A 12,883-nucleotide genomic window follows, 5' to 3' on the forward strand; every position below is an offset into this window, starting at 1 on the left:
GTGAGACATGGCAGCATGTAGGCAGGCATGGGTCTGGAGAAGGAGCTGAGAAATCTACATTGTGATCCAAAGTCAACAGGAAGTGGACTTCAGACATTAGGTGTGGCTTGAATATATATGAGACCTCAAAGCTTCCACTTCCTCCAACAAGGTCCTACCCACTCCAACAAAGCCACATCTCCTAATATACCACTCCCTATGAGCTTATGGGGGCCAGTTATATCCAAACTACCACAACATCCATTCTGTTTGGCTCCCAGACACTAGGAAGAACTTAGGACCTTGACCCTGCTGTCCTCAGGCCAGCAGACACTGAGGTGTGGCTCCATGCTCTTCCAACTGCTAAGTGGACTATTCTGGGCTTTTCTGCATTTCACTTCCCAAGCTCTTCACTAAGACAGAAATTCTATAACAAAAGATCTGAATTGATGGTGAAAAGAATGGAAGACAAAGAAAGCAAAAGCAGAAACAGACAACACCCTGACAACCCTGAGAGGCAGAAAAAGGTCACCTTGAAACCACCTCTCACCCCACTCTGCTCCTAACGCAGCTCCCGTTTCATGCCTTGCCCTTAAGACAAGAAGTTTAAGCCATGCCAAGGGGATCACGCCTGGAACCCAGCATTTGGGAAGTAGAGGCAGGAAGATCAGGAGCTCAAGGTCCTCTTTGGCTACATAGAAATTTCAAGGCCAGTCTGAGCTCAAATGAGATCCAGTTTCAACATTTATCCCAACTTACAAAAATAGTTTTCTGATTCCTTCCTTCAGGCACCACACATGATACCTTCTTGGGTTACAGTGGAGAAACACACTTTCAACTTCACTGATACCATGAAATCCTTTTCCACAGTGGTGTGCCAATTTCCCAACTTGAGAACTCTCATTTCCAATATTCTTGATATTGTTAAGTATTTTTAAACATTTATGATGTGTATAAAATGGTGGCTCATTGTTGCTTAATTTTGTGTTTGTTTGATGTCTTTGGAGAGGATATTTCCAAATATTCACCAACTATGTTATAGAATACATAGCATCAAAGAGTTATATGGAGTTGTTTGGGATTTTCTCAGTTTCATTATTGTATCATTTTTCTTTTATTACCTTACATGAATTTTAATCTCTTTCTGTGTGTATGTCTATGGATTAGTATGTGTATGTATGTTATGAATTAGAGTGTGTATGTGTGTATTTATTTGTGGACTGGTATGTGTCTGACTATGCAGATTGATCTGTGTGCCAGTGTGTGTGTGTGTGTGTGTGTGTGTGTGTGTGTGTGTGTGTGTGTGTGTGTGTTGTGAGTGAGCATTTATGCATATGTGTGTGTGTCTATGGATTATTGTGGTTTGGGGTGGGTGTATGAGAGCATGTGAGCATGTGTGTGTCTCTGGGGATTGGTGTGTGTGTGTGTGTGTGTGTGTGTGTGTGTGTGTGTGTATTGATGTGTATATGTCTCTGGATTGGTGTGGGGGGTTGGTGTGTTTATGTCTATGTGAATTGGTGTTTGTGTGACTGAGTGTGTGTGTGTGTATGTGGACTGATGTGTGTGTGTGTATTGGTGTGTTTCATGGGTACACCACAGACTGCCGGTGGGATTAGAGGACCACCATGGCTTCTGACCCTCACCTTTCGCCCTTTTGAGGCAGGAGCTCCTGCTCTGCTCTGCTTGTGAGTATCTGGCGCTTTTCTGTCTCCCTTCCCATCTCTCCCTAACAATGCTGGGATTACAGATGCACACACTGTCCCTGGTTTTACACAGTGTCTCAGAGTTTCTATTGCTGTGAAGAGACACCATGACCATAGCAACTCTTATGAAGTAAAACATTTAATTGGGGTGGTGGCTTACATTTTCTGAGGTTTAGTCCATTATCATCATGGTGGGGAGCATGGTGGTGTTCAGGCAGACATGGTGCTGGCTACATCTTGATCAGAAGGCAACAGGAAGTGGTTTGAGACATTGGGCAGTATTTTGAGTGTATCGGAGATCTCAAAGCCCACCTCCATAGTGACACACTTCCTCCTACAAGACCACACCTACTCCAACAAAGCCATGCCTCCAAATAATGCTATTCCCTTTGAGTTTATGGGGGCCAATTACATTCAAACTACTACATTCCACTCCCTGCCCCCCAAAAAGATAGTAACAATATCATGAAGCAAAATGCATTTAGTCCAACTTCAAAAGTCCCCATAATCTCATATAACAGTCTCAAACTTATTTAAAAGTCCAAAGTTCAAATTCTCTTCTGAGATTCATGCAATCTCTTAACTGTAATCACCTGTAAAATCAAAATCAAAAAGCAAATCACATACTTCCAACATACAATGGCACAGGATATACATTACCATTCCAAAACATAAGGAAGGGAGCATAGTGAGGAAATACTGGACCAAAGCAAGACTGAAAACTCCAAACTCTGCTTCTCCATGTCTGATGTGAAAGTACTCTTCAGATCTCCAACTCCATTCAGCTTTGTTGACTAACACACTTCTTTCTCTTGGGCTGTTTCCACTTTCTGTTAGCTCTCCTTGGCAGGTATCCCATGGCTCTGGCATCTCTAACTGATATGAATTCACAACATGCCCCCATGGTTGGGCATGCCCGGTGGACCTAGACATTTCCACCTAGCTATTTCCGGTTCAAAATAGCCATTTCCTGGCCAAAACGTCTCACGTGACCAGGACCCTGTGGCTTTGCATGGTTGTGTAAAGCTGGAAGCACAACCATGTGATGATATACGCGCATGCATGGAGTAGCCACTTAAGTCTGGGTACGCAAGCACGGCCCAGCCTTTATAAGCTGGTGCCATGTTCCCCCATCTCTCTCTTGACCACGTGTGTTTTCCACGGGCCTGTTCTCGTCTGTCCCTTCCTTTCCTATCCTAATAAAACTCTTGTTAGTGGGTTTGTCATGTTTCCTGACCATTCCTCGCAGAGTAAGAGCGCTGCCAAACAACTAACACTAACATCTTGGTATCTCCAAGGAAGTGGAGGATTCAACTTCACAGCTTCATGGAATGGCCTCTCTAGGCTCCCATTCAGGAACACCCCTGACTCACGCCTGGCCTCAGGGGCTTTCCTCAGGTGCAGAGGTAAATTCCATAACTCTATTTCTTCAATCCTTAATTCTAAACCCAGAACAATGTGGTTGAAGCTGCCAAGTTTTGCTGCTTTCTGAGGCTAGAACATGGTCCCCACGTTCAATTACATCTTCATTCTGTTTTTGATTGTTACCTTCATTGTCTAAGCTTGGCTGTCCTGGAACTTGCTCTTTAGACCAGGTTGGCTTCAAACTCAGAGATCCATCAGCTTCTGCCTTGTCTTCCCAGTGCTGGGATTAAAGGTATGCACCACTACACCCAGCTCTAAGCTTTTCTTTAATTCCCTTTCACAAGTTGGAAACTCAGCTGCTTGGGATCTTGCCCTGAGGTCACCACTCCCTTTATTCCATTTCTTAATCTGTTTTTCTCCTTGAACACAGGACTTGACTCCATTCCACTTTTTGGAGTTCCTTTTCTCCTTAAATTTTACATGTTGTAATTTACCCTCCTCAGCTTGTTCCTTTTCATTATAAATCTTCATTAGAGTTACCACCATACAACAGAATCTATATTAGGCTGTTCTGAGATTTCCTCTGCCAAGGGAGTGCTTCCAAAACTCTTCATTTTAGCCTCAGGCAAACTTTTTGGACAAGGGCTAAAAGCAGCCACATTTTTCACCAAAATATCACAAGATCAGTCTCTAGACGACATACCAATATTTGTCTCCTCTGAAACCTCTTGACCCCCACAGTTCATCAAATCACATTCAGCACCACTGTCTTCCATGCTCCTACTAGTAAGGCCCATTAAGTAGTGCTGAAAGCATTCCACTGCTTTCCTAACCAAAACTCCCAAAGTCCACATTACTCCAAACAAACACGTGGTCTGGCCAACCACAGCAATATCCCAGTCCCTGGTACCAACTTCTCTCTTAGTTAGGGTTTCTATTGCTGTGAAAAGACACCATGACTATGGCAACTCTTATAAAGGAAAACATTTAATTAAGGTGGTGGTCTACAGTTTAGAGTTTAGTCCATTATCATCATGGTGGGGAACATGGTGGTGTTCAGGCAGACATGGTGCTGGCTACATCTTGATCAGAAGGCAACAGGAAGTGGGTTGAGACATTGGGCAGTATTTTGAGTATATGTGAGACCTCAAAGCTCACCTCCATAGTGACACACTTCCTCCAAGACCACACCTACTCCAACAAAGCCATGCCTCCTAATAATGCCATTCCCTGTGAGTTTATGGGGGCCAGTTACATTCAAACTACCACCCATGGGTTTTGGGAATTTGATCTCAGGTCCTCATACTGCACAATTACATTTGCCCACTGAGCCATCTCCCAGCCCCTAATATGAATTTTTATGTGTTATGAAAAAACAAATCCTATTTGTGTATTTGTGAAATTAGCAAATACTTTCTTCTATGCCACTGCCTCCTTAATGTTGTTGTATGGAAAGTTTTAATTTTATCATGGCATAGTTACTCATTTTTCTTCTATGACTTTCTTCTTGCTCACAACTAAGAACTCCTCTCCTAAAGTCAACCCATATCCTTTTCTTCTAAAGGGCCTTAACACTTAAAGCTCCACACAAAACGGGCTCTGTCTCTGTACATTGTACTAGGCAGTTTTAATTTGACTTTTGGATGGAAAGTCAGTTGTCCCAGCTGGCTTGTTTCTCAGTCTTTTTGTTGACCTACTTGTCTGCCCCTGAACTTATTTTTACTTTTTTGTCGTTAGCCAAACTCTGAGTTACATTCTCAAGGTCTTCTGCCATTCCCTTTCCAATGTTCCCTGGACAGAATGCTTCAGTTTCCTCCTCTGCTTCCACCTCAATTTCCATTATTAAATATGTGTAAAATAGCATACTGCTGACCAGCTACTGTGACCCTAAGCAGAGGCAGGTAGGGTGAATATCAAGACACCAAAGGCTGCCAGGCTGTCATGAGGGGACTCTTGGGACTAAACGGAGTTGTCATTCGTACCAGGTTAGGGGACACTATAAGTAACTCACTGTTTTTCATGCATTGGTAATTGAAATGGAAAACCACATACACCTCATCTTCTCTGCCAGGCCACTTGATTGAGATCGGCCATTAGGAATCCCTGCCTCTGCCTCCAGGCCTAGAGGTAACAATGGGTATCTCCTGTTTTATCTCAGGACTTTCTACCAAGGAAACTTGATCAACCCATTTGGGTTTAATCTCTGAGAGTTTTTTCCTCTCCACTAAATTACATGGGCACACTGTAGATGGACTCCTGTATTTTGAGATGAACTCTGCCTTCAGAGCAAAGAAGTCAGTGTGGCCCCTCTCTGGAGAAAACATGCTACAGGCTGGGCACTTACATTGTGAGAAAGTCTAGTGACACTCTTCCCAAAGTGTGTGACACGCACAGACACTTGCTGCTTGGTTTAGGATATCCTGATACCACAACTGAGAAAGAATCTTCTGTTTAGTGTGTACAGCAGAAGCTGGAATGCTGATAGAGTCAGCATACATTTAACAAGTCTGCATGTCCAGTTAGGCCCACGCTACGCCCACGCCATGCAGCTAAACCACAGCTCCGATGTGCAGAAGGGCCAACTGAACTATTCCTATCACCACCTGGTAGACTCAGTCTATGCTTCTCTTTCCTTGTGCTCTGGACATTTGGAGGAGATGATTTCTTTGTTGTTACTGTTTTTGCTTGTTTGTTCGAGACAGTCTTACAACATAGTGCAAGCTGGCCTCAAATTTACTTTCTCTTGCCTCAGCCTAGGATTATAGGCTTGGACCACCACACCTGGTGGCATGGATGGTCTCTGAGCTTCTTCTAGCCTCCATACTATACTGTACAACAATCCTGCAGTCTCTCAGGACACACCAATAGAACTCTGAAGCTAGCTAGTTACACACTGTTTATAATGTGGCCGTGTGGACACGGCGTGTTTGCAATCTTCCCAAGCACACAAGACTTCACACAGGCCGATCCCTTGACTCACAATTCTAATCTGCCCATATTGGCTTCTGCTTTGATACTGCTTTTGACGCAGAACGCCTTTAAGGTCCCAGGACTGCCTTTTTCAACAAACATTGCCAACAGACACCAGACTTGTCCCTCTCCTCCCCACCTGGAGGGAAAGCCTGTGGGAAGGAGGTACCTCAACACCAGGAGAGCAATCAGCAGCATCAGGACCACAACCCCTGCAAGTGTGAAGACAGCAATCATCAGGATTTGAGGGCCTGTGGGAAAGAAGGCAATACTGATGCATTAGCGGGACCACAGAGGGGTGGGAACACATTCCAAAGCTTCTCCTGCTGTAACGCAGCAGTCTGAGGACAGGAGAAGAGTCCCTTTGAAAATCCTCATCTTGTATTAATCTCCTCATTGTATCCCCAAGCTCTGAAGAAAGCTGCTGTGTGTGCCCAGGAAAAGTGGTAGCCTAGCTGGGTGATGGCCACCTTTAATGTGGTGCATACCTTTAATCCAAGTACTCTGGGGGCAGAGGCAGATGGATCTCTGTGAGTTCAAGGCCCATTTAGACTATACAGAGAAAACCTGTCTTGAAAAACCAAAACAAACAAACAAACAAAAACCAACCAACCAACCAAACAAACAAACAAACAAACCCCAAAGGATTAATTTCAGCATTGTTTGTAGTTTCTTTCTGTGTGCTTGTATTGTAGGATTGTAGGATTGTGGTATTGTAGGATTGTAGGGTTGTGGTATTGTAGGATTGTAGGGTTGTGGTATTGTAGGATTGTAGGGTTGTAGGATTGTAGGTACATGCCAACAGGAACAGTTATGAAGTTCTTTATTTCTAACCAAAAAACAAAACAAAACAAAACAAAACAAAAACCCACTGTCATTAGAACATTAAGTGGTATTCAACACACATCACACATGATTTAGAGGGATCTAAGCCTACCTAACATTCTCCAGACCTGTATGTCTAGGGAGGGTCTATGCAGGAAGAAAGCGATGGCATGGGCGTGTGTTCTAAGAAATCACAGCACTGCATGCTATTCCTTTCCAAGATTTCTAGATTATTGGGGGATGACAATAATGTGATTTTATTTGTTATAATGTGTGTGTATATGCGTGTGTGTGTGTGTGTGTGTGTGTGTGTGTGTGTGTGTGTGTGTGTTGGGTACATGTCTTAAGTTCATAGATTCTCAGAAGAGTAAGTGGAATCCAAGAACATGGGAATCTGTCCCAAGGAAGCACTGGAGGGACATCTGAAGGTGCAAGGGGACAGGCTCAAAGAGATACGGCACAGCAAGGACCCTCACAGGACGGTCCTGGCTCACACAAGCACTTCAGAGCCTCCCTCCTAGGCAAGAGGTCAGTGGGTTCAGTGAAAGGACCAAAGTGAGAGACAAGACGTGTGAGAAGCTGGAAGATAATGGATATGGGGTGAAGAAGATGTGATTTTCATATGGGGGGGGAGGGAGAGAGAGAGAGAGAGAGAGAGAACGAGAACTTAGGGAGAGTGTTTTTTAAAAAAGGCAGGAGATCACTTCTAAATGCTGAATGAAGTTTCTCTAGGGAAAGAGATAATAGATTTCCCATTAAAGTAGCATGCACTCCACCTCACATGAGTCTCTAACATGGCACCAGGACACACAAATCCTCAGGGCGGCAGCCCAGGGTCTGCCAGTTCGCCTGCACCCATCATGAGTAAATTATTAATTTTAAATGGCTGAAAATTTGAATAGACGTTTGTGCCTCCTTATTTTGCCAAGACAAGAAAAAGGTGCCCAAATATTAAGAGAATCCTCTACCATAAACTTATGTCACGTGTTTTAGTCATGCTATGTCCTTCTAAAAATGTCTTCTATGTCTCTCCTCACCCCCCTCCCCCCTCCAAGCTGAGATTTAGCATGTGGCAAAAACAGAGCACTTTTTGGTGAGGGCTGCTTTGGAAGTGTATAGCTTTGCCTGGGGTTGCTCATCACCTTGCTTTCTAAGTGACATTTCTCCTCTCATCTCGGCAGAAAAATATGCCCACCTTAGGGCTCATGCCTTCATAGTCATATTTCTTTGGATGGGTTCTGTACATGACTGTGATGGGCACTCCATCATACCCATTACCATCACACTCCTATGTAACATACCCTTAGCCCCAGACATAAAACAAGCCTGTAGAAGAAATACAACCCCCACAGTGTGGCATTATACACCTCCGTACCGGAGCATGAGTTCGAGGGACACAGGTCATTTTGGTCCCTATCTGCATAATGAGCACCTCACTGTGCTAAACATAATTAGGTATTTAAACATACTATTTAAACCAAATAGGCTTGTTGAGGCAGGGTCACATTCTGTAGTCCAGGCTGGCCTGAACTCACTTTGTAGCCCAGGATTGCTTCAACCTCATGGCAGTCTTTCCACTTTAGAATTCCAAACGCTGTGATTACAGGTGTGAGCCGCCACCACGTCTGCCTAAATGCAGTTTTCACTTGGCTTCTGATTAAGTCAGGCTCCCAGCACTTCTAAGGCAAACCTTCTGCTGCCCTCTAGCGGCTATTATGGTTATTACAGTCGGCCGGCTTCACAATGAATGTGTGTTAACTTCTAAGCCACACCACAGCACAGCTGGAGGGAACTCCAGCTTTAAACATGTGCTCTACCAGAGGAAGAGCTTTCAGTCATAGAATAAAAACAAATGGACTCATGTTAATGCATAGTCTTTGGCTATGCATCACTGTAAATATAGTTCTACTCTGGACCCAGCACTATTATACAGTTGTATTCTTACTTATTTACGTATCTAATTGCAGAAGTCTGTGAAAAAAGACCTTTTGCTCCCTCTCACCTCCCCCCATCCCCACCCCCACTCCCGCCCATGTATAGGTTACAGGTCAACACTGGATGTTTTCCTCTATCATCTGCCACTGTATTATTGAGACAGAGTCTCTCACTGAACCTGGACTGACCCATGAGCCACTGGCTCTGCCTCCTCCACCTGTTCCAGCCCTGGGGTCACAGATACACACTTGTGCATGCAGCTTTTTGTTTTTAAGGTGGGAACTCTGTGTGTGTGTGCGCGTGTGCGCGTCCAAACTCAGGTCCTCAGCAAGCACTTGGCCCAGTGAGTCATCTTGAGCCATCTCCCCTGCCCAGAAAGGGAAAGTGAGGGGTGGGAAGGGAGAGACAGGAATAGAGACTGACAGACAGAGAGGGGCAGAGAGGCAGAGATGGCTGAAACGTTCATTTAAAACTCAGAAGCATGAAGATAGCTTTGGGGATATTGTATAGACAGCTTAAAAGCAACTATCAATCTGCAGTTGTCTCCGGGTCATTTTGTCCAGGAGAATGCACTACCCATCCACACCTTCCATCCTGCTTTAAGTCAACCATTTCCACTTAGAAGTCACAGAGCAAAAGAAACTTAGAAACAGTTATAGTTTTAATACAAGCAAGTCCATCAGACCAGCGATGCTTAAAAGCAGATCAAAATTCCAATTCCTGGCTTCAGATCACTGCAAGAATAGAAATATTTCTAACTTAGTTTTTAAGACTTTAAAAGGTAATAACTGATGACAAACATTATGAAAAAGAACTGGAACTTCCAGAATATGTAAAAGGGAAAATTCTTTCAGGACTTTATTACTCAATGGTAACTGATATTAACATTTTATGCATTTTTTTTTCCATTTTAGTTTTTCGAGACAAGGTTTCTCTGTGTAGTTTTGGAGCCTGTCCTGGATCTCACTCTGTAGACCAGGCCTCAAACTCACAGAGATCCGTCTGGCTCTGCCTCCGGAGTAGTGGGATTAAAGACGGGCACCACTGTCACCTGGCTAATTTTATGTATTTCTTTTTGGTTTTATTTCTACAAAGTTAGGGTCTTGTCAAATAAAGAGTTGCATTTTCCTATTCTTCAGTGTTACTAGTTTCCTATCACTTAAAATTCTTTGCAAAGAATAAATTTCATTTGGTTGTATGGTGTTCAATTTAAGAATATATCATAAATTTGTAGGAACCTATTAATGGTATTACATTAAGCACTGGCCAAGCCAGTCACAGACAGAATGCACTGTGAATTTTATGGTCCATGGAGGCCCCCTGACCTCCCTACTGAAGGCCAGGGTTAGTGCTGTATATTCTCACTGTCTTGCTAACATGAAGGCCACCATGTTAAGGCCTTGAGAACCTCACCTCCTGTGTGTCACTGTCACTGAATGTATGTCCTGTGAAGAAGTGGAGGAGACTTTCAGGGCCACCATCACAGACTACCTCCCACGATGATATGGCAACTGTTGTTTGCTAAAATCTAGAGAATGTTCCTTGAATCTGGTACATTAAAATGTACGTAGAGTAAAGCATGTGTTCCTATGATTATTTATATTTTGCCTATTTTATGTCCTTGTTTTCTAGGGGAACTGCTTATATGGGATCCATCTTCAAAACAGGGTTAGCTAAATTAGAATGGGGCTGTATCTATGTAACTCACTGGGCTTGTAAAACCCACATTTACATGCCCAGAAAGCCTCAGTGAGATGAGAAGAAAAGAAAAACAAGCTGACTCCACACAGTTTACATGGAAACTATGTTGGGGGAAAGAAAACCCAGTGAGAATGTCTTACCCAGCCCGGGAACGTCATTAGGGAGCTTGTGGTCCTTCCAGATGAAGTTGGGGTTCACAGCCACTGGGATGGTTTTGTTTAGATGGGTGTCGTACATCATGAGAATGTCATACTGTGTTGGGGCACCAAAAAAGAAGAAAAGAAAAACATGAAAACATTTTAGAGTAATTGTGTCGAGATTGACTATATGTGTGTGTGGCTTCGGTGGGGGCAGGATCTTGATATAGTCAAGTCTGACCTTGAACTCTTAAGTCTCATGCCTCAGCCTCCCAAATTCTGGGATTACAAATGTGAGCCATCATTTCCAGTTACTAATTATGCCTCTAGATTAAAGTCTTCATTTGAATTCATCTGCTAATGGAAACATTGCTACAGGGTAGCCTTGAATTTCTGTTGCAGATATCAACAATGCTGTGTGAAATATGTCTGAAACATGGCCACCTTTGTACAGTTACTATAACTTCCTCAAGACATTCCCCATAGGAAATCTACATTTAAAGAACTTCACACTGGAGAAGTGAACCCATAATTGCACACATGGAAGGTCAGAATTAGCCTGCATGCTGGGATATGGTGTACTGACGCTCTGCTGACACCTACCCTGGAGTGGACTGGCATCTTTATAGCTCCCATGTTTTGAGAGTTAATCCCTAGGTTCCCTCAAATATACACCCTATGTAATACAATTGGAGGCAGTCATTTGCTAAAAAGTTTGACCAAATTTGCTTTGGGAGAGCTGTGTAGGGAATAGTTCTTATACAGAGAACAGTGATGTAGGTTAGGAAAGACCTCACACACGTCTTTGCCTCTCTTCCATGGGCAGCAAGGGTCTCATCCAACTGGATGAGGATGTGGGTCTCTGTGGTTCCTGTTAGTGACTGAAACATTTAGGAAATCTGACTCAAAGGTTTCCCCTTGACGTGGATGCCAACTATATGTTCCTTTTTACATTTATTTATTTGGGAGGTGGGAATGTGTACCATGCATGTGGAGGTCAGGGGACAATGTTCAGGAGTCGTATCTCTCCTTCCATGTGGGTCCCGGGGATCACACACAGGACTCCCCTGGCTTCAAATATAGTGTTTCATTAAAGGTCCAACATGGTAATAAGAACTCTGGCTTCCGTGAAATGCTGCCCGTAGTTTCTTGTACCACTTTCTCAGGATGGACACCATTTTCTGTAATTTTCACATTTTCCATCGTTTCCTTTCTTGTTGTTGTTATTCTTGTTCGTTCGTTTGTTTGTTTGTTTGTTTGTTTTGGTTTTTCGAGACAGGGTTTCTCTGTGTAGTTTTGGTGCCTGTCCTGAATCTCGCTCTGTAGCCCAGACTGGCCTCGAACTCACCGAGATCCGCCTGGCCCTGCCTCCCGAGTGCTGGGATTAAAGGTGTGCCACCGCCACCTGGCCCACATTTGGCACTGTGAGAATCTCTCAAAAAGCAATGCCAATTGCTCATGTATGACTTAAGCTTGTCATAATGTCCACTCTGGAACATTTTACAAATGAATGCTATTTTCTTCCAGATTTCCAGTTTTGTCAGGGCCTGACTTCTTGTAGGAAGAAGGTGTTCAGTGACCCTTTCTCGGCTGGCTGGAACAGTGCCTTTCACGGCTTATAGGGGCATCGCTTTGGAAATGCATAAAGACAGCTGTCTCATTTTTAAACTCAGTGCTGGTCAGCCATGAACTCTGTACCAGATAAAAAGCTCTGTGGGGGACTTGGCCAGAGAGTAGATCTACTGACCCTCCTTAGAGGCTCTGGCCTAGTTGGGGTTTCTATTGCTATGATGAAACACCATGACCAAAGCAACTTGGGGAGGAAAGGGTTTGTCTGGCTTACTGTTCATCACTGAAGGAAGTCTGGGCAGGAGCTCAAACCGGGCAGGAACCGGGAGGCCAGAGCTGATGCAGAGGCCATGGAGGGATGCTGCTTACTTGCTTGCTCTCCATAGCTTGCTCAGCCGGCTTTCTTATAGGACCTAGGACCGAAATGGCCAGGGGTGCCTCCCCATCAATCCCTAATTAAGAAAATGCACTGCAGGCTTGCCTACAGCCCAGTCTTAGGGGGCATTCTCCTAATTGAGGTTCCCTCCTCTCAGATGACTTTAGCTCATGTCAACTTGACATCAAACCAGCCAGCTCAGGCCCTACCGTAGGAGTGAAGAAAACAGGTGCATAATGTAAGTGAGAGTGCTGCAGAACAATGCTTTGATGTGTGTGGCTGAGGGGCCACACGGTCCACGGGTTCGTGGGAGTACTGATGAG

General features: G+C 44.1%; 1 protein-coding gene across 2 annotated transcripts in view; it reads right to left on the minus strand.

The window, feature by feature from the left end:
• Nucleotides 1-12,883, minus strand: part of Gucy2c (guanylate cyclase 2C) — a 76,269-nt gene that overhangs the window by 35,695 nt on the left and 27,691 nt on the right. For both annotated transcript variants that reach the window (XM_036182476.1, XM_036182475.1), the window contains exons 10-11: nucleotides 10,619-10,730; nucleotides 6,187-6,268 (exon numbers count right to left, since the gene is read on the minus strand). In XM_036182476.1, coding sequence (XP_036038369.1) covers nucleotides 6,187-6,268; nucleotides 10,619-10,730 — 194 coding nt within the window. The remainder of the gene's footprint in view (nucleotides 1-6,186; nucleotides 6,269-10,618; nucleotides 10,731-12,883) is intronic.

Source organism: Onychomys torridus, chromosome 3 (assembly GCF_903995425.1).
Source record: "Onychomys torridus chromosome 3, mOncTor1.1, whole genome shotgun sequence".
In the NCBI taxonomy this organism is placed as follows: Eukaryota; Metazoa; Chordata; class Mammalia; order Rodentia; family Cricetidae; genus Onychomys; species Onychomys torridus.